The sequence below is a fragment of the Malurus melanocephalus genome, unplaced genomic scaffold, assembly GCF_030028575.1.
Source record: "Malurus melanocephalus ecotype Western Australia unplaced genomic scaffold, MMel_1.1 scaffold_178, whole genome shotgun sequence".
In the NCBI taxonomy this organism is placed as follows: Eukaryota; Metazoa; Chordata; class Aves; order Passeriformes; family Maluridae; genus Malurus; species Malurus melanocephalus.
Window position 1 is genome coordinate 909640 of NW_026623410.1, and position 18981 is coordinate 928620.

An 18981-nucleotide genomic window follows, 5' to 3' on the forward strand; every position below is an offset into this window, starting at 1 on the left:
TTTTTAAATAAAGATGGGCAAACTACTCCCTCATATAAACTAGAAGGGTTTGGCTCTGACTTCCCATTTCAAGTGTTACCATTAATATCAACACTTAGGACTTTTTACTATTTTTTTTTTACCTAGTACTTATTCTCAACTTCTAGAAAGGACAGTACAAAGTGACATCACTACTGTACCTGCAATAACTCTATGACCCAGGTTATTCCATATTTCTGCAGCTCTAAACTAAAACACTTTCAAAAGGTCTATCAATATCTTTGATAGAAAAAAAAAAGCAGAGCTTAAACTTTTTTAAGCAATTCAACTGCACTTTAAAACCACTACATTTGAGCTTCTTGAATCTGATCCTCACTTAGCTTCTCTCATTCCTAATGCTCCTTTTGCAGCTACCAGATCACAATTGTATTTGTGTTTGAATTAAGAATATGATTCAGAGCTCCGGTTTAATGCAGTTTGTCTTGAAAACAAAGGAAATTCAATTCAATATATTAAGAGGCATAAAGGAACAATTAACTACTGCATTTTACTACTGAGTATTTTAATGAAAAGATCTTGTTCTTAATTGAAGGTCAATAAGATTTGAAATCAAATGAGACAGAAGTTCTCGGAAACAGTTCATTTCTGGAATGCTGCTTGACTTATTGTTACTTAACTGTAACAATATAAAATATATTTATTTGTAACCATGTAGCTGGCAAGCTTGTTTTCTGCTTGTTAAGAGTTTTAGGAAGAATCAAGTCTTTCATTCACAGAACTGAAATTCAACTTCCAAGAGCAAAGTCCACTATGGATTGTACAAACTGCACAGTGCAGTACACATCCCCATAACCCAAGGGACTTCAGAATGACACAACTACTGAATATTAATTCATCTAGCCGCAAGTTTCTTTAGGTAGGTGGTTTTTTGTGCTCTTGCTAGTTTTGATTACRTTTCTAAAAGAAACATAGCAAATATAGGCTGAACCAGGGAAGGGTGAATGCGCCAAATGCACAATATTTTAATGGAAATGGAGAAACAGACACACAAAAGACAACAAGAAAGGAAACACAATTTACTCCAAGAAGGTAATAAAAGCCTAGGCTGACCTTGATATTTGCAGAGCCTGGGAAATCAGTAAAATGCCGACTCAGGTTCTAAGTGACCTTGTACAAAGTAAACAACTAGCCCGTGTGGCATTTCAAAATTGAAAACTAGAAGTAGAAAAAGGGAACAGCCTTCAACTCTTAGCACTTTTTGCCCACTATGAAACTAAGTTACTTCCTGCATATTTCCCCTCAGAAAAGCCATATGGAGTAAGTCAGACATGTTTGCTGCTTTGATTGCTCCCATTTTCAGAGCCTCAGGAACTGCAAAGGACTCCGAGAGCTTCTCTTTTGCCAGAYCTCAGTTCAAGGCCTCCCTCAAGTAGTTTTACCAGACCTCATTGATGAGAATGAGCCAGTCCTGTTTCTTTATGTAAGAAAGAAAGTAAAGCCTGATTCATAAAGGTGCGGCAGCACACAAAATCTGAAGAATCCTACACGGAAAGTGAGGAGCATCAGCTTGAACTAACAAGTCACTAAAAATGTCACCCTGGAAAGCAGCACCAGACATCTCCAAATGCTGATCCTACCAAACCATAGAGGGCTTGCATAAACATCAATTCCAACTGCATTGATCTGGCAGCTAAATGCAGGACCTTCAAACAGTTCAATAAGAGGTGTTCATCTTTGGCAGAACAGATTTTCCATAAACGAGAAAATTTTCTTGGCCTCTTAACAGCCCTCCAGCAGGAAAGTCTGCTGATGCACAGCTGGAGTACCAGAGGCTAAAGCTCCTGAGAGCAGATCTAATACAGTTTAATCACTAAAAACATTTAGTAGGGCAAAGGGTGCAAATATTTTCCTGTGTCTTGAAAAAAAAAAAAAAATCAGCTCCTTGAAAACTGAGCTGGGAGGTAATGTCACATCTCTCTCAAAATCACAACCATCCCAGCACTGTGCTCAGACTGAACTGGAAGTCAGAATATCCTACAAGTTTAGTGATACTGGAAAGGTGACTTGGTGAGAATCACAAACTGGTCCTCAGGGTCTTAAGAGACTCACTGGAAGAGGACCATCAGGTTTCAAGAAGCTTTTATACCCTCATCCACTTAGTAGCTCAAGAAGTTTGTCACTTATCTCAGACTAACACTCCAACACACAGGGAAGAGCTCACTAGCTCTCCTGAAAGGGCTACCTGGGAAGTRTAAACCAGATCTCAACAGAAACTCTCTGAAAGAGTAGCTTAATTCATAAAGCATTCCCAAGATTGCTGTAGGGTTTTTGCATACAACCCCTGTAGCTCAAGAAAGCATGGCTCATTMGGACTGTTTGCATTTTTAATCCAAGTTTAATCCAAAGGACTACTAAGTGAGAAAGTGAACAGCATCTTATCAAGCCTCAAGAAGGGGCTAAGAGATAAGGAACACTATTTGCATAAATGACCAAATCTAATCGTGGCAGAAAGTCATCAGTGCCACGCTCCAAAGCACCACGCAGTTTCTTCTCCTCTCTAACCACACGTGTGTATATTCAGGATGCCAGCTGGCAGACCACATCTGGCTGGGGAAGGACATTCCTCTGTCCAGTTCTGTCTCATAACACAAGAAAAATGTCTGCATTGACAGTGGAGCCCAGCATGTACTCATCCATCAGCTCAAAGCTCAGTTTCCTCATGCTCCTGTGTGAGTCTCCTCAGCAACTGGAAAGGGAAAAATGTATGRAACCATTGACCTTCTAGGAAAATATCTATGAAAAATACTTCAGCTCCCACTGTTTCTGAATTGTGTATTTGTAAAAGCATTCAATTTAATCTTTAACCCACAGAACTCCTTGAAATAGTTTGGCAACTATTAATSCACACAGGCACTGGAGCATCTAATTAATGACCTAGAAGGCGATGAAACAGTGGGCAGTGGTAACTTTAACAAAATAACATTTATATTTTCCAAGAGGAAGCCAGGGATTTCAGACAGATTCAACCAAGTGAGGTGCTGGGCAGTGCAACAGCAGGCGAGGCTCGATGCACAAATGCCAAGCAAAATACAAAGGCAAACAGACTTGCTGCAAAAGGTTTGGGTTAGGCACTCCTTGAGGAAACATCAGCTTCCCTAGAGGAGCTCAGTGGGGACCTCTGCTCAATCACAGCTTTAATCAACAAAATAAACATTGCTGAGCAGACATTTGACTRCAAGGAACAATAACTAATCCAAACACTTATTGTTGTGCAATGGTGATGGCACAGCCTCAGCCAGGAATACATTTTGCAGTATTGAAGCCACCACCTCTGAATAAAAAAGAGGTACAGTTCATAGTCTGAACAACTATTGGATATAAAAATTTCCTAAAAATTAAAAAGCAATTTTAATACCCATGAGGGAAGAAAGACAGCTAACAACGAGTGTAATACATCACTTATTGCAGGAAAGATATAGAATATGGCAAAGCCTATGAAAATACTTGATGGTTTATATAGTTTGCTTCATTGACACTAGGTATCTCAAAGCAGATGAGTCAAGAGAATGCCTCTTTCAGAGAAGTTTGACAATGCCTTTATACAGACCAAAATGTCCAGAGCAATAAACATGCAGTACCAAAAGGGATCTCAAGTGTGATGCCAGATCACATCCAAATTCTAGACCCTTTGACAAAGCMATCTCAGATTTCCATGGACTACACTGTTTGCACCTGCCACATTTGCATGTATGTTTAGTAAAGGTTTTCCCTGCTTAACTATTACAGTTGTTTCCCCAGAACAAATTTACTGAAGCTAACTATTTTTGTTCCTTGCAGTAGTCTTCTAAAGAAGGATCACAGCTCTCAAAAATGTGCTCCTTCCTCAGGATCTCACAGCATCTTTCTTCCAGAGCAGTACAACAGTAGCAGCCATTCCCAAAMCTCAGGTGCTGGGTTTTTGGTTTTGCTTTTATTAGATCTCAAATAGATGTCAAATACCAGCAAAGATCCCATAAAATTTAAGAGCTTAATATAGAACTAGAACAATGGAAGATGAATCTACAATTGTAATGAGCAGAATAAGCATCTGTGTTTATTTTAGGCTAATATGGTGGAGAAAAGAGTTTAATTTCATAACCACACTGGGAAGCATGYAGTGGAACTAATGGGCTTTTACAAGGGATTTTACAACCCCCAAATACAAAACTCTGGGCTTTAAGAGACTTATGCACAGCCTGATCCATTAAATACTGTCCTAAATCACTCCCCACAGACTACTGGGTAGAGAGGGCAGTCCTGACTGAGCTCTTGAGAGGCAGTAACACAAATGATCAGAACACGGTTCATTAAAAATTCATTAAAACTGATGCCCTAATGACAGAATGGTTTAATATGGTGGTGGCAGGTGAAATGACTGGGCACAGCAGCAGGACAGAGCASTAACCCACAGGAAATACACATCACCAAGCCACTCTCTGCTCTGTCCTTCTCTTTACCTCCTCTGGAAAGCCCAGTGAATCAGGGAAATACCAAACAAGTGAAAAGATCTGCAAGGCAAAAAAATGTAACAGCTGGAGCCAAAACTTACAATGAAAGCTTCATATTCTCAAGCTATCTCAGCAACCCATCTTCAGTAATTACCCAAAGACAAATCACCTCATTTTAAGTACAAGGGWAGGGACAGAAACTGCCAGAAACAAGTCAGCTGGAGATGAAACAACTGTTACCTATTAGTGTGGTCTCACAGCACACATCCACCCACCCAKCCTCACCAGAGGGGTCTGACCTATCTTGTTTTAGCTGCCAAATACATAAAAGATGTACTGGGAACCTAAAAACATCTCCAGAAGAGCTTGTGTGGTACATTTGACCGCAAAGAGTATTTCCCRACCTGGAAAGTCACCAAGGGCGTAAGGGAAGAGGCGGCAGCGTGGTCTGAATTGGATGCTGTCATTCTGTCATCGGATCAGCTCAGCTGTTAACACCTCAGGTGTTTTATTGCTGCTACCTCCCACCCAAGGCTCGCAGTTGGGAAATGAAAAGCAGCACCAAGCAAACAGGAGGTTGTGGTAGGTGCTCCAGAATCCATCCCGGATAAAGGACTCAGGGTGTAACCTTTAATGCCTCTGAAATCCACCTGCTCCGCACGACACGCGGAGATCAAGTGGCACAAGAGAAACAAACAACACGCAGGATAAAGTGTGTTTGTGTCCAACACTTCGAATCATTTGGACACTCAAACTTAGAGCTGCCAGCTCTGGAGGCTGCCACGTGCTCCCTGCTCCCTTTGTATCTGCCAGTTCAAACATGACGGAAGAAAACGAATCATAATCCCTCTTGGCCTCTGTCAGAGCTGTCTCTTGGAGATGTTACTGCAGTGACACCAGCCAACTCGTCAAGCTTGGCATGGGCAGACCTCAGCCAGTACCAAAGAGGCCACTGTGCTTTTTAATAAAGCCTGGAAAAGCACCAGAAAGCTGATCACTGCTACGCTGCCAGGGAAGATGACTGCACTTCTCATGGGAGCGTGACCCAGCCTCCCTGAGCTAACACAAAGGTCTTGGGACGTCATCTGGGATCACGCAACCACCAGTGGCAAAAGAGAACAGCCCTGATGGGGCTCTCTGCCACATAATCATCATCACTCTCCAGAAAATTGCAAGGATGTATACTCAATGATTTAGGAGATTGGCATGTTCAATATTTATGATCCATGTCACCTATTGTCAGAGCTAGTTCTCCATTTTGAGCTTCTAAATACTCCAAGAATGCAGCATTTTTTTGAACACTAAGCTAACATGACTTGTCACTATATACTTTAGTGACACAGAAGCTGAAGAAAGTGGTATTTGGCAAAGAAAGTTTTAAAAAACAAAATACTGGAGCTTATAATCTTACATAAAAATGTTAAATATTAGCCTTTTGATGTTTATCCCCCTTCTTAGCAAAGAAAAGTCACGTCTGCCCAGAGTTTAAGGCTGGGATTTTCAAAGAAAACCAAGGTAGGGAGCAAATATTACTCTAATTAAATAGGAATCGAACMCTTAACTCTCCACTTTGAAAATTCCTGCCTAAAGCTCTGCAGAAAAAGTAACCCTTGTGCTAGTGTTTAAGAGCATATGACCAAGCTAACAGCTATTTTAATTAAAAAGCACAGCCCTGCTGCCTGAAGAGCTTTTCTGCTCAAGACAAACATTGGCTGCTTAAGCTAGCTCCCAGTGCTGGAGCTCTTTGGTGGAGTCAGCTGTTAGCACACTGTGCTTCCCTTAGAGACAAAGGTCACCTAGATTTTAAAATATACAGTTCACTGGAGCCCTCTTTTCAGGGGAAAACAAAGCCTAAATAAATACAACTGCCATGGGAGACTCTCCCAGCCACAGAGGTAGAAATAATGAAAGGGAGCAAGCAGGCCAAGCCTACAACTGAAGTACTCTAATGTAGATCTTCCAAAACCCACTTGAGAGTGGGCACAGTGTCCCCCAAACCCAGAGACTCATCCCACAGCTTCGATGCAAACTTAAGGAGCAAACTGAGTGCAGGACTTAATTCCATGGAGGATACAAATCTTAATTTCTGCTGTGCACTGCTCCTGAAACAGGATTTGGGATAAATACAGRTTCATGGTGAGCCTCTGAAACAATGCAGACTTTCCATGGGGAGCAGGAGTCCTTCTCAGCYAAGAAAAACAGAAGCATTTACAGCATTTTATATTGGTAATCAYTCAGGTACACAAATTCCCAAGTCAGCTTTCTTAACCCAAATCTGCATAGGTTAGACCAACAGAATCAACATGTGCATTTTAAAYCAAGCTTTGTTTCTTTAGATGAATTGTAACTGGAATGACTGAGTACTCTTTAAATTCTCAGATGTGTRGAAGGACACCCTAACCTTCCATATGACTTTCAGCATCCACCACTCACCGTGAGACTGCTCTGTGAATTTTAATTCCTGATCTCAGGGAAGAAAAAAGAAAAAAGGCAAGAAGTGCGGGAAAAAAGCAGCTGGACAGGATTTTTTACTAGATTAGTGAGTTAAAGTGGCACACTCCAACAAATCCCAGAGCCAACTCAAGGGAAAGGGAAGAGTGTCAGAGCAGGGAGAGAAGATAAAGACTTTGCTACCTCACATCACACTGAGGCTGATTTAACTGCTGAAGAACAGCAGCATAAAACAGTCTTCACATGGCACTTTAGCCTGGCATTAGCCAGGATTTTTGGCAAACTTTGACTCCTATCCCACTTAAACTGAATTCTCTGGCCTGGAATAGACTTCAGACTTACACAAAAGCACCCAGGACTATTGAAAAGGTGGAGTTTCATTACACATACGCAACACTGTGCTTTGAAAGGACCYAACAAACATTGAGTCTAACAAAGGCTGTATCCTGGGACAAGATAAAGTCATCTTTAAACAAACCAACAATCAGTTAACATTCAGCAACAGGAAAGATCTGGGGCAGTTTCACCCAAACACACCCAAGWCTGTCTTGCCAGTTACAAATGTATGAGACTGATAATCACCATAACCATATGAAATATGAGAACTTTGAAGGTGACAAAAACACTAGAGACAGCAGGAATTTCACATCATTGTTTTTTGAAAGGCAAGATTTTATCTTTCCGGAAAAAACAGCAAAATGAGAACGAGAAGGCAAGGCACTTCAACAGAAAAGGAGCAGTGAGCTCTGTTTGAGGAGCAGGAAATAAGACCGAAAGCAAACAGCATCACAAAAGGTGGGAGCAAGCAGAAAAAAAAAAAAGAGTATTTTTTTTAAAAAATGCATAGTTATGTAGCCCAGCCTACCACCTGTCAGGGAATTACAAGAGGCAGATGGTTACCAAAAGGAGCTGAGACAGATTCTGTTTCAGTAAAGGTTGCTTCAATATTACTTGACACAAAACTTTTCTTGATCAGATGCTGTACAGCTTGTTGATTTTYCTAGCAAGGAATGTGACTGTTTCTCTGTGCCATGAAGCACAAACTGTATTAACAAACATGAGAGAGCACCACCCATACCACAAAGATTGTTAAATAAAGACTAAAACTGCAGACAAACTCAATCTTCCCCAAGAATGGTTGACAAGTATTTGAAAGCAGAGACTCTTATGAAGACAGCACATCTATACTGTCAGGTACTTTTAGAAAATAAAACATCCTTTCATTTTGGCCCCATTTTTCCTTACAGACATGCATATTTGGGCCCTTTTTTTAAAAGTACACAGTGTCCTCTAACCTCACAGTCTCATTGGAAGCTTTTGTTTTCCTGAAGTGTTCATTCTCACAGTTTGAGACTGTTGGGCTGTAACATTTTTTAGTATGGACTCCAAAAGAATTGCCTGCTCAGCTCTCCCCTCTTCACTTATCTTAGAGATGATGTTAAATGTTATAAACCCCTTTTGTATAAAGGATGGACCTGTACTTATGCATTTCCTTATTGCTGAATAATTAAYGTTTTATTGTTTACTCCTGTCAGCAGCAACAGCAGCCTTATCTTGAAAAAATGTCATCTTTCTYTCCAAACTATTTCAGAAGATCCACTCTCCCCGTTTCATGCCCTGCTTCAGTGTCACCCCTCRTGTCTCCAAGCTGGATGTGTGCTGTTTTCCTCACCTCCTTGTTGAATTGAAGATGCAGGAAAGGGATTGAAGCCCATTCAGAAAAAAAAGCTTCTCTTAAGAAAATGCTGCTGAGGTGACAGAGAAGAGTCACAGAAACTAGCACTGTACATTTCAGACAAGACAGTTCAGTTCCATAAAGGTTCTAACCTTCACTGTTTAAACAGCCAAGCTGCTGCTTCCTAAATTGTGAGATCATTTTCATTTCCACACTGCCCTAAGCCTAGAAAGACAGCGGCCTTGAGAAGTCATCACCTAAAACCACTGCTGCACTGATAACCTCAGCTGCACCATAAACAAAGGAAATTCTCAGAAAGCCCTTTCCATTAAACTGTGTTAGAAAGCCATGGGAACATAAGGCTTGGGGAGTCCTCTCTCTTCCCAGGGTTTCACTGGAAGGAAGCATCCTTCATGCACACAAGGTTTTCTGGAAAGACCATCCACTCAGGAGAAAGGTGGCACAAGAGAGGCCACAACACAGGTCTGACAACTTTTCCCAAWGCAATTCAGAAGAGCCCAGAAGAGGTTCGGAGAGGGAACCACCGCAGCTGCATTGAAAAGATCTTCAGTGGTTGTTCAGGGAGAAAATCAACCACAAACCCAAAAAGAATCAGAGCCTGTGGCCACCAAGGTCTCTCCCAGATGATTTGCAGAAGTCATCCCTAGATGACAGCAGACATCCACCCAAACCCTGTAAGACCTGCTGAATTTATGATGTCAAAACAACCCCTTGGAGATTGKACATTCATCATGATTATACACTCTATGCTCAGGGATAAGCCTGAGATTAATTTGCTACTGACAGACGCTAGAAATCATAACGAGGTTTGTAATTTCTGTGGCATGGAACAAGACTTTAGRGGTCACTCAGGTCACTTCGTTGTCTCCACACCCAAGCTCTCACGCTTTCCTTTACAGGTTTCACTTTCTGCACACTTTAAATATGTGGAGAAGCAGTACAGAAGCAAGGACACTTGTTCATGGAGCAGAGCACTCATTTTCTCCTATTTACACCAAGCTTCAAAGAGCTATGCAAGCTGTGGTGCACTTCACTCTTACGTGGTTTAAAAATATTTATTCTTAAATGAAGTTAAGTTAATGAGAGCTCTTAATTGGCAGCCTCCTTTGCAGTTAATGACAAACTTTTTACAATGAAAACTAATGCTCTCTGAGGAAGAAAAACTCTTTAAAAGCTGGTTTTAGGTCTTTTTTATTACCTATGGTTTTGAAAGAAGGGCAAAACCATAYTCAACTGAAAAAGCGTGCCAGCTAAGAAAGACTAGTATGACTCAAAACAACTCACCCCATAACCGGAGGTATTTGTTTATTTTTGAGGTATGGAGACATTTTGCAACTAAATATGACGCTGAGTTTCCTGTAAGTTGCTTCCTTATATTGTGCATAACACTTTCTTGAAATTCACGMTTTTTTCCCCTTCAGACTCAGAGTAAAAACAGAGTCATTTACGAAGCAAAAGTAGCTTTGCTAGTCAGAAAACTCTAGATAAAAATAAGTCAAGCAGGAAAATAATAGCAAGACCATAAGCTTCCCATACACTTCTCTCCTTTTTCCCCCCACCTGTGCCTCCTTTCAGATTTTCCCTACTCCTCAGCAGCATTACTGTAATCATCACGATTAGCCCATCTTAAAAATACACCAAAATGTATCACCAAGGCTCTGCTATGTGCACACAGCCATAACAGCAAAGCCATGTTTCTTGCTTCTGGAAAACATTTACAAAGTATAGCCACGTGAGAAGTGCAAATGAGGGGGAAATTGCCCTTGATTGTGGTGGTTTTGATGGCAAAAGGGCATCAAAAAGGGCTGAACTGATGTCTGCCCCTGACTGCAGCCATGGGCACAGGGTGAGGGTCACAGGGATGCTGGTTCCACACAGGACGTACCTGTCCACTGGGGCGGGCAGCGGCAGTTGTAGGTGTTGACCCCATCCACACAAACACCCCCGTTCAGGCACTTGTGATTCGGGCAGTCGTCCACGTTGTGTCCGCAGACTGTTCCCTCGAAACCTGGACAAAGMAGAAACAACAGACTGAAATGGGCTTCCAACCTCTTTTGAAGAGAATTCACCCCTCGTGCAGCTTCCCCTCTTTTTTTGTCTTAAACATTTGCCCTGTTAACCTAATCCCAATGAATCTCCGTGTAGCATGACTTTGTTGAATGCCTTTGCTAATAGCATGTGGGTCAGGTGACAGAGTTAAAACACTTCTACCGTGAGTAGATGGCCAACYGTGTTTTCACAACCCAAAAGACATGAGGATTTTCTCTTTAAGTGACCAAGGGGCACCATCATTCAAAGCAAACAAAGCAAAGACCAAGACATTTAGTCTACCATGAGAAAAGCTTGTCAGAGCCCACCAAGCATCGGCCAGGACAAGTTTTTCCCATGGCAAAAAAAAGTGCTGGCACTCACTTTGTGGATACCTCAGCACAGTCTGCCTTGGCTATGTCAAAGAATGATCTTTCATGCTTTGAAAATGAGCTTCTACAGTCCTGATCTGGCTCTCTTCAGTGTTAGAACTCAGTCAAATCAGCCACCACTCAAATGATGCTTACACAGTAAGCCCCGATTGAAAAGCAGAAGAAATCAGATACCCTTCCCCACTGAAAATCCAGGCTCCTAACGAACATAGCCCCACTGGCAAAATATCCTTGCTAGACCTCCCTCTCCTTTTCAAAGATGGAGAAGTGGGAGCATTAGGGAAGGCAGCTGTCAATGATGAGTCTTCCACTGGATTTCCCCTGCTGATTTATTTCCATCCTTCATTAAATAAACCTGCCATTTCTGCTAGATGAGAGAGCTATTTATCAAAGCACAAGTGGATGCATGCTAATGTGGATGAAGTAAATGATTCCAGAACACACATGTTAATTTAAAACACCAGCTCTGCCTCTTCACTGCTTTGGAATGCAATATTAACATGAGACAGTTCTCTCATCCAAAATGATATTTTAACCCCTCTGCTTTTGATGCCCCATTCCAGACTCTTCCACAACATCTGTGTCAAGACTCTCTAAGCAACATCTGGTCTAACGCAGATCGTGCTGTGTGGCAGATGAGACAGACTATAAAGATCTGAGACAGCTTCTCCAGATTGCTGCTGCTCTCAAGAGACTTGAGGTGATTCATGTGCATTCCCATCCCTTGAACTTCTCCAGCTCCACAGATTAGAGTCAGAAGTGTTGTTGCCAAGCTGTATCAAGTGCATTAGCATTGACCAGCAAAGCTCAGACTCAACACTAAAAAAAACAAACCCCAAAATCAACCAAACTGAAAGACCTTCAATATTACTCCCTCCTTCAAAGCCCTTCCAACCTCCACCCAAGATCCTAGAAATTCCATGGCAGTGGTGAAGCTTAAAACAAAGAGGAAATATAACATGCTTAGCCAGAATCCTAATTGTTACAGCAACATCTTCCTGGCAAAAGCTGCTGAGGAAAAACTACCAGGGAGAACAAATAGCATCAGATCCCTATGTTTAAAACCGTATGAAGCTTGAGCAAAGGCTCAGCTGTGAAACACAGGGGTGGCCTATCAGCTTGTGTTTCAACTTGAGAAGAACCATCCCACTGACCACAGACTGCACTCACGTCAGCACGTGATCAGCGTGGAAATACACCCACWAAGACAAAAGGCTCAAGTTCTTATCCCTTCAGTTTGGACGATATGAACACCAGCCCTACTTTCTAGTACACACATTTGTGACAGCAGGCATTTAARCTATCTCACTGTACTTCACACAAATTTAAAGTGGCCCAACTATTTTGAGAATAAAGCATGGAAGTCACCTCAATATTAAAATCTCACCAAGCCATTCTTGATTTTCACATTTTAACCAGTTCTACTACCAAAGAGCTGCTCTGAGATATATAAGCTTTTCTCTAGCTGGGTCCCAGGATCTAACTTCACAGTAATATAACCTGACTCTCTTCCAGAAAACCACAGAGCTCACTGTTGTGATGTATTTGGACACCTGACACTGTTTCCTGTTCCCCCCTGTGCTGGGACTCACATATTATCCTGTGCTTTCTCCCTGTGCGAGAGCAGTTTGCAATGCATATCCTGACTTTTGCTCCATATCTCCAAGCACATCAAACTGAGGAATGAGAACCTCAAGGGGAATAGTGTTCCCACTGCTAACAGCATGYTGTTCTTCCCCTAGTACACAGACTGACACAAGCAGATAACTTCATTCCTATGTCATCCAAAATCCCCACCCCCGTTCCAATTCCCTCCAAATCTTACTCCTTTCGCCGTATTTCAACCTATAAATTCCACCCCAGACTTTCTATGGGGCCAATTAATAATGGGGACAGGAAATTATGCCTGAAAAATGTCAAGTTATTTCCAGATTTGGGGCTGACAGGAAATAGGGATGTAGAGAGCTAAAACTAAACTGGGCTGCCTCAGGTAGCATCTGGGCTACTCATCTGGAGCAGAGAGCCACCTGATACCCAATGCTGCTGCCATGGAGAACCTCAGAGCCTGCAGGAATGTGCTCATCCCCAAATCCCAGCACACAGAGCCTCCCCACCATGGGAAGTCCCGTGTGTGCTGGTCCCCACTGGCGGTGCTCACCGCACAGCGTGACGCTCCGCCAGGAACCGGCGTGAGGTTACTTCCTCTTCCCAGGAAGTGTTCCAGCTCTCATAAACAGCTTGCTCCAGCCTGACAGATCGTTTCCTGAACAAGCCCTTGGAATTCCCTAGGGTCCTTATCTTAGTTAATGGGTAATTATTTTGATGGATAACAATGAATAATCACTTTCCCAGCTAAGAACTTCCTCTATTGACTTGTTTAACATTCCATTAAAGGTTAGTTGCCAAATGAAGTCCTTTTTTGTCAAATATTTATAACTACRAGCTCATTCTTATATTCAAAGGAGTTGCTAACGCTTCAGGTTACGTCTGCTTCAAGGAAACTTTTTTTTTCACTACTACACTGTTATGATTGACCTAACATGCTCACTTGTCTACAATCCTGTTTCTACCTACATCAACAAAGCCCAGAGGAAAAACRATTACACTAGATGGATAAAAAATGAGGTTACCTTCCAGACAGATGCAATACCAACAGTACACATATATAACTTCACTTGATGCTTGCCACCAAATGCTGACTTAACACACATGACTTCATGGATTACCTAATGCAGGATTTGTTTGTGTACATCCATGAGTGACATGGGAACTAGGGAATTTTAAATAGCAGCTGGACTACCCTGTACATAAACAGTACTCGTGTGACAGTAGAAAAAGCTGCTGTGACGTACAGCTCCGGGTTCTAGGWTTTTCCTACCTTTTCAAGCTCTCAATCTAACCTATCTGTATTTACGAAAAGATTAAATTCACTGAAAACTAAGAAGGAAACATGTACAGRAAACAAGAACCCGTTTCAGGGTCAGTGCAGGAATAGCCTAACTATGCCGGAATTGCTGTTTGGGCAGAGTTTCTTCAAAGTAGTTTTACAGGTCACAAGATGCAAAATCCAATCAAAACCCACTGCAGCAGCTCAAGATGTAACTGCCTCCTGCCCCTGTGGCCACAGCATTGTGCGATGGCAGCATCTTAAGGCAGTCCAGAAGGGCCAGAGCAATTCCATTTATAGTCACAGTATCATCGGCATTGCTCCAATTCAGAGAGGGAGTCTGAAGAGGAATTTCTAGTCCATAATCTTGGCACTCTGTTCCAGAGGAGCAGGCCTTGTTCACATCCTCCCTAGGCGTGACAGGCCACCATTTCTCTTCTGTTTCTGTTGACCTCTCCTTCCCAGACAGAATCTTTTCCAACACTTCAGAAATTTTCCTCTGCATGCTCTGCACTGAGGGGGAAAGAAATGGCTGGGTGCCCTGCCTTTATCAGAGAGTTTAATGTAAGCATTTGGGCCTCTCCAACAGCTCCCTTTTTTGCTGTTTTTCAAATGACTAGTTTTTAAAATCAAGCTAGCAAAACAGCATGGCCAACTTAAACAAATACAGGAAATAGAGAAGTGAAGGCTCTCAGAGCCACATTAACTCACCCCCACTACACACACTGTAGAACAGTCAAAAAAGAAGCTAATAATCCAAAATGTGTGAGGAGTGTAGGTGTGTAACTGCTACTATAGCAATCTCATTTTCATTTCCTGACCGTATTTCAGCCAGCCCACACACTTCTCTAAAGGAAAATCTGCTCCTACTCAGTCTCGTGCCCCTCTAAGAGAATCACTAAAGCAAACTGTCTTRCCAGCTTTACAGGAGCAAGTCCTTCCAACTTCATCTTCCTCTCTCCTTCCCCCCACCACACTGCTCCCGCATGAGGCCTTAAGATCCCTGAACTAGCTAAAACAGAGCTGACTTTTAAGAAAATTCTGAATTTCTGGTCAAGTCTGTTAATCCAGAGCAACTTGGTTTACAATCTCGTTTTAAAAAGATGCAGAGCAGAAAAGCAATAAATTCCCCCRGGGCAACTGTTAGTTAAGATACTGCATTTTCAAAGACTCTTTCAAAGCACTCTCCCTTCAAGCATAGTTAAAATAATTGCTTTCAAAAATAAAAAGGATCCATCCTTCTATTTTAAGACTGACTTTGAAGAATTTAGCAAAGTCACATGTTTGCTCGGACAACCCAGAAAGTCATTGTGCAGACACTAAGGTTGGCAATGTATGTTTAAGGTCATTTGAGCCAACACCTCAAGAGGAAGGTCTCCAAAAAGAGAATATTTTTCACAAGTTCTACATGCCCTTTCCACCCAGACCTGTGACTCCAGATGATCCTCACGAGAACACAGCCACTCTATATCCATCCTAAACAGTATGGGGCAGCTACATCTTTCACATAAATAACGACAGACATGCTTAAGGGAAGAGAGTTTACTTTTCTAGATTACCACACACCAAGCCTGCGTGTGCCAAACTGCAATACACTCAAGTAGGAAGTCTAGTCAAAAGCATTTCCAAACAAGCAGTTTCCCATGGAGTTGAATTACTCAGTTTCAAAAAAAAAAAAAAAAAATCAGCCTAAAAATACCCTGCTATGCAAAGACAACTAGTACTGCCCTGTGGTCAAGGATGACAAGCGGATGGAGAGGAGGACAGGATGAGACCACCAACCCAACCAAGTGACACAAGGTCATGTGTAGAGGTGGGTGCCTTGGTGACTGGAGCACAGCTTGACACMAAACCAGGGCAGCCCCTGATGCTGAGATAGCATGTCACCCCTGCTGAGCAGGAACTCAGGGCAGCTAACAGTATCTGAAAACAAGCAATCAGCATTTAGCTGGAGACAAAAAGGGTGTGGTGATTTGGAACTGRTATCTTGTTAGGTTTGGAGGAACTGGAGAAGGAAAAACAGAAGATAATAGAATTTAGTGTGTCTTAGGGATACAGATGGAGAAGGAGAAAGACACATGTTCATTCTTCATTCAAACRCTGAAGTTAACTGAGGCCTTTACTGACACAAAATGATGTATTTGTAGATGTTCATGTTCATAGAATTTCATATTCCAAATGGGCATTATGAGATACAACTCGAATCTCCTTGAATCTACCTCATAGTTTTTACCTATTCGATTCTCTGACTCTGGCTTCCAAAGAAATTTGTCCTTTTTAACCTTCTTCCCTCTCCTTCCCTCCTGCATCATGAAATCCTGGCACTCAGAAATTAACATCCGACAGAACTTCCCACCCTGCTGAGATTTCTCTCTTCCACCTGACATTGCACCCATATCCCACAGAAACTCCACGAGAAGCWCTCAGAAGAACACAGACAGGAGTGCAGTGACAAGACCACGAAGCCAAGCTCTTGGAAGCATTACCTGGCAGGCAGTTGCACTCGAAGGTGAAGTCACTGGTTTGATGGCAGGTGCCCCCGTTCATGCAGGGTGACGGGGAGCAGGGCACGTACACGCTCTCGCAGCGGTGCCCTGTGTAACCCGGCTTGCACTGGCACCGGTAGGAACCGGGCAGATTGACACAGGTGCCACCGTGCTGGCACAGGCCCGGTGTGGCACATTCATTCACATCTATCTCACACTTCTGGCCAGTGTAGCCAGACAGGCAGGTGCAGGAGAACTTATTTCCAGACACGGTGCATGTACTTCCATTGGCACAAGGTTGAGATATGCAGGCATCAATCCACTGGCATTCCTTTCCTGCAGGAAATCAGGACAGATTAACAAAAAGTTACTTCTGTAGAAAATAGTATTCCTTTCAGGCTACCTCAAAACTTTTAGTGCACTAAATTTTTACATTACTACAGGAAAACTCATGTCTGCACTTTCCCGTATTGTATTTGAAACTAAAATAAATTTGTGGTTACAGTATGAAGTCATTTAGCAGGTAGCAGCAAGACACAGAATGTTGGGATTTATAAAAATAACCCACAACCTGAAGTCATACTACAYGCAGTGCTGGTCACTCTTCTTCTACCTCCCCTTCAAGAGTGAAAGGAATAATTTTCCATGCTTCCCCTCAGGCATCAAAATACAGTTTTCCCATAGAAAGATTTTGCTGGCCAAATCCGCTTCTTTATTTTTTTCTAGAAACTAGACTCTGAATTCAAAGTGTAACAGCCATTCCAGAGTAGTTTCTGCATTCAGTTTTCCCATGTGGACAACCCCACAAGATCCAAATATTTTTCTGCTTACGTGTAAAGGATAGGGAGTTTGATTCCCTATTCCCCTTTGCTTTTTTTGGTCATGAAGTCATTTAGACTTCCTCTCATTTCCTGTGCCGGAGCTAGAAAATTTGAGAGCATATTACAACTGCCCCAGAACATTCCAGGGTGAAGTAATTCCCAAAGAAGGGGGGTCTGGGGGTACAAAAGCAGAAGCCCACCTGTGAAACCGGGAAGACAGACACACTCATACGTGTCCTGGCCGTGGGGGTGACAAGTTCCTCCGTTGAGGCAGGGCTGGGACACGTAGCAGAGGTGAGATTCYGAGTACTGGCACTCCTCCCCCGTGAATCCTGGAGCACACTTGCAGGTGGGTTTTCCTATCAGGGATGCAGCTTCACAGGTTCCCCCGTTCTTACAGGTATTGCTTTCACAGGGGTTCCTGTACTGACAGTAGTCTCCAAGAAAGCCTTCTCGACACCTGCAACAGAGAAGGAAAGAATTGCAGCGCTCCCACTTGAAGCTCTGCTGCCCTGGGAAGACTCCAGGAATGAAGTCCCATGACCATCAAAACTCTTGAAGTTTCTGTAATTGACGGTGACACTAACAAACCTAAAGGCTGACGTCACMCATGTAACAGGGATTTCCTGTGGGACTGTCTCAAATGAGACCACTGAAAAGTTAAGTTCAAATTGTGAAATCGCAATATTACAAAATAAACACCACATTCAATCAGAGTGGTATGAAATGCAGAATCTTGTTCTTGCACTTCCCTTCAAACTTTCAGCAAAAGCCTAAGTGTTAAAGAACCGCTGCGTAACAACTCCTTGCACTACTCCCATTCTTTTTTAGAAGAAAATCAAGCAGTTTAATAARGTATTAACACCAGGTATTATCCATCTTCCTAAAATATTTATAAACATTGTGCAAATGCAGCGTCTGGGGACCTGAAGATCCACAGCAGATCTTTCTCCCCAGCGYTCCCCTGAGACAGGAATATACTGCTATCCTCATGCTGATAAGTGCATCTGGGACTGGGACTCGCTGAAGCCTGCACTCAAATAGCAACACAAGCACTGCAGTCAGGTCTCCCACGCCCCTGGCTAGCACCCTAACGACAAGGTCATTGTTCCTCTGTCTCTCACAGAAAAACGAGTACACACACACTATCTACAACTAGGGCAATATTTTATACAAAGATCTCCAACTGCAGAATAATTGCAGTTACTTCTCTCTAACCTAAACTTATGTCAATACAGTCTGACTACGCTTGTCAGCTGTAATCCATCTTTTAACTGGCCTTTGTACTACRGATTTTCCATTTAACTTCCAGAGATAGAGGATCCAGGCAAGCAAGCCTGCAAAGCCCACCTCGGTGGCTCCCACAGTTCCATTTGCTTCCATCAGGTAGCAGAAAGCTGCAARGGTATGTGCTGGATAAAAATAACACCTAATACACAGGACTGTCCACTTGCAGCTTTCTGTAGTGTACAGCTGCCTGCTTTAACTGGTGAGCAACCCAAGATACAGCCTGAGAGAACACGTATTTCGTTGTAAAAACATCAGGGGTGAACATCAGATATGCTTTGTTCCAGATCAGGATAGGTGCAGTCATTAAATCAATGGGTTACTGAAATCTAAAGGGAGGAATTCCAACTGCAATAGAAAAGTCTGCAGTCCTCAAACAGGAATGTAACAGCAAAGAGACTGCTTTTTCCTTATGCAAGTGAAAGTCTACAGAGATTGGAGGGGGAAAAAAATAAAAAACACCTAAA

At 42.5% G+C, this 18981-nt stretch overlaps 1 protein-coding gene across 1 annotated transcript in view; it reads right to left on the reverse strand.

Annotated features, from left to right (window-relative positions):
• NOTCH2 (notch receptor 2) overlaps positions 1-18981 on the reverse strand; it is a 73205-nt gene that overhangs the window by 45680 nt on the left and 8544 nt on the right. The window contains exons 2-4 of the mRNA XM_057372802.1: positions 17428-17687; positions 16407-16742; positions 10499-10621 (exon numbers count right to left, since the gene is read on the reverse strand). Coding sequence (XP_057228785.1) covers positions 10499-10621; positions 16407-16742; positions 17428-17687 — 719 coding nt within the window. The remainder of the gene's footprint in view (positions 1-10498; positions 10622-16406; positions 16743-17427; positions 17688-18981) is intronic.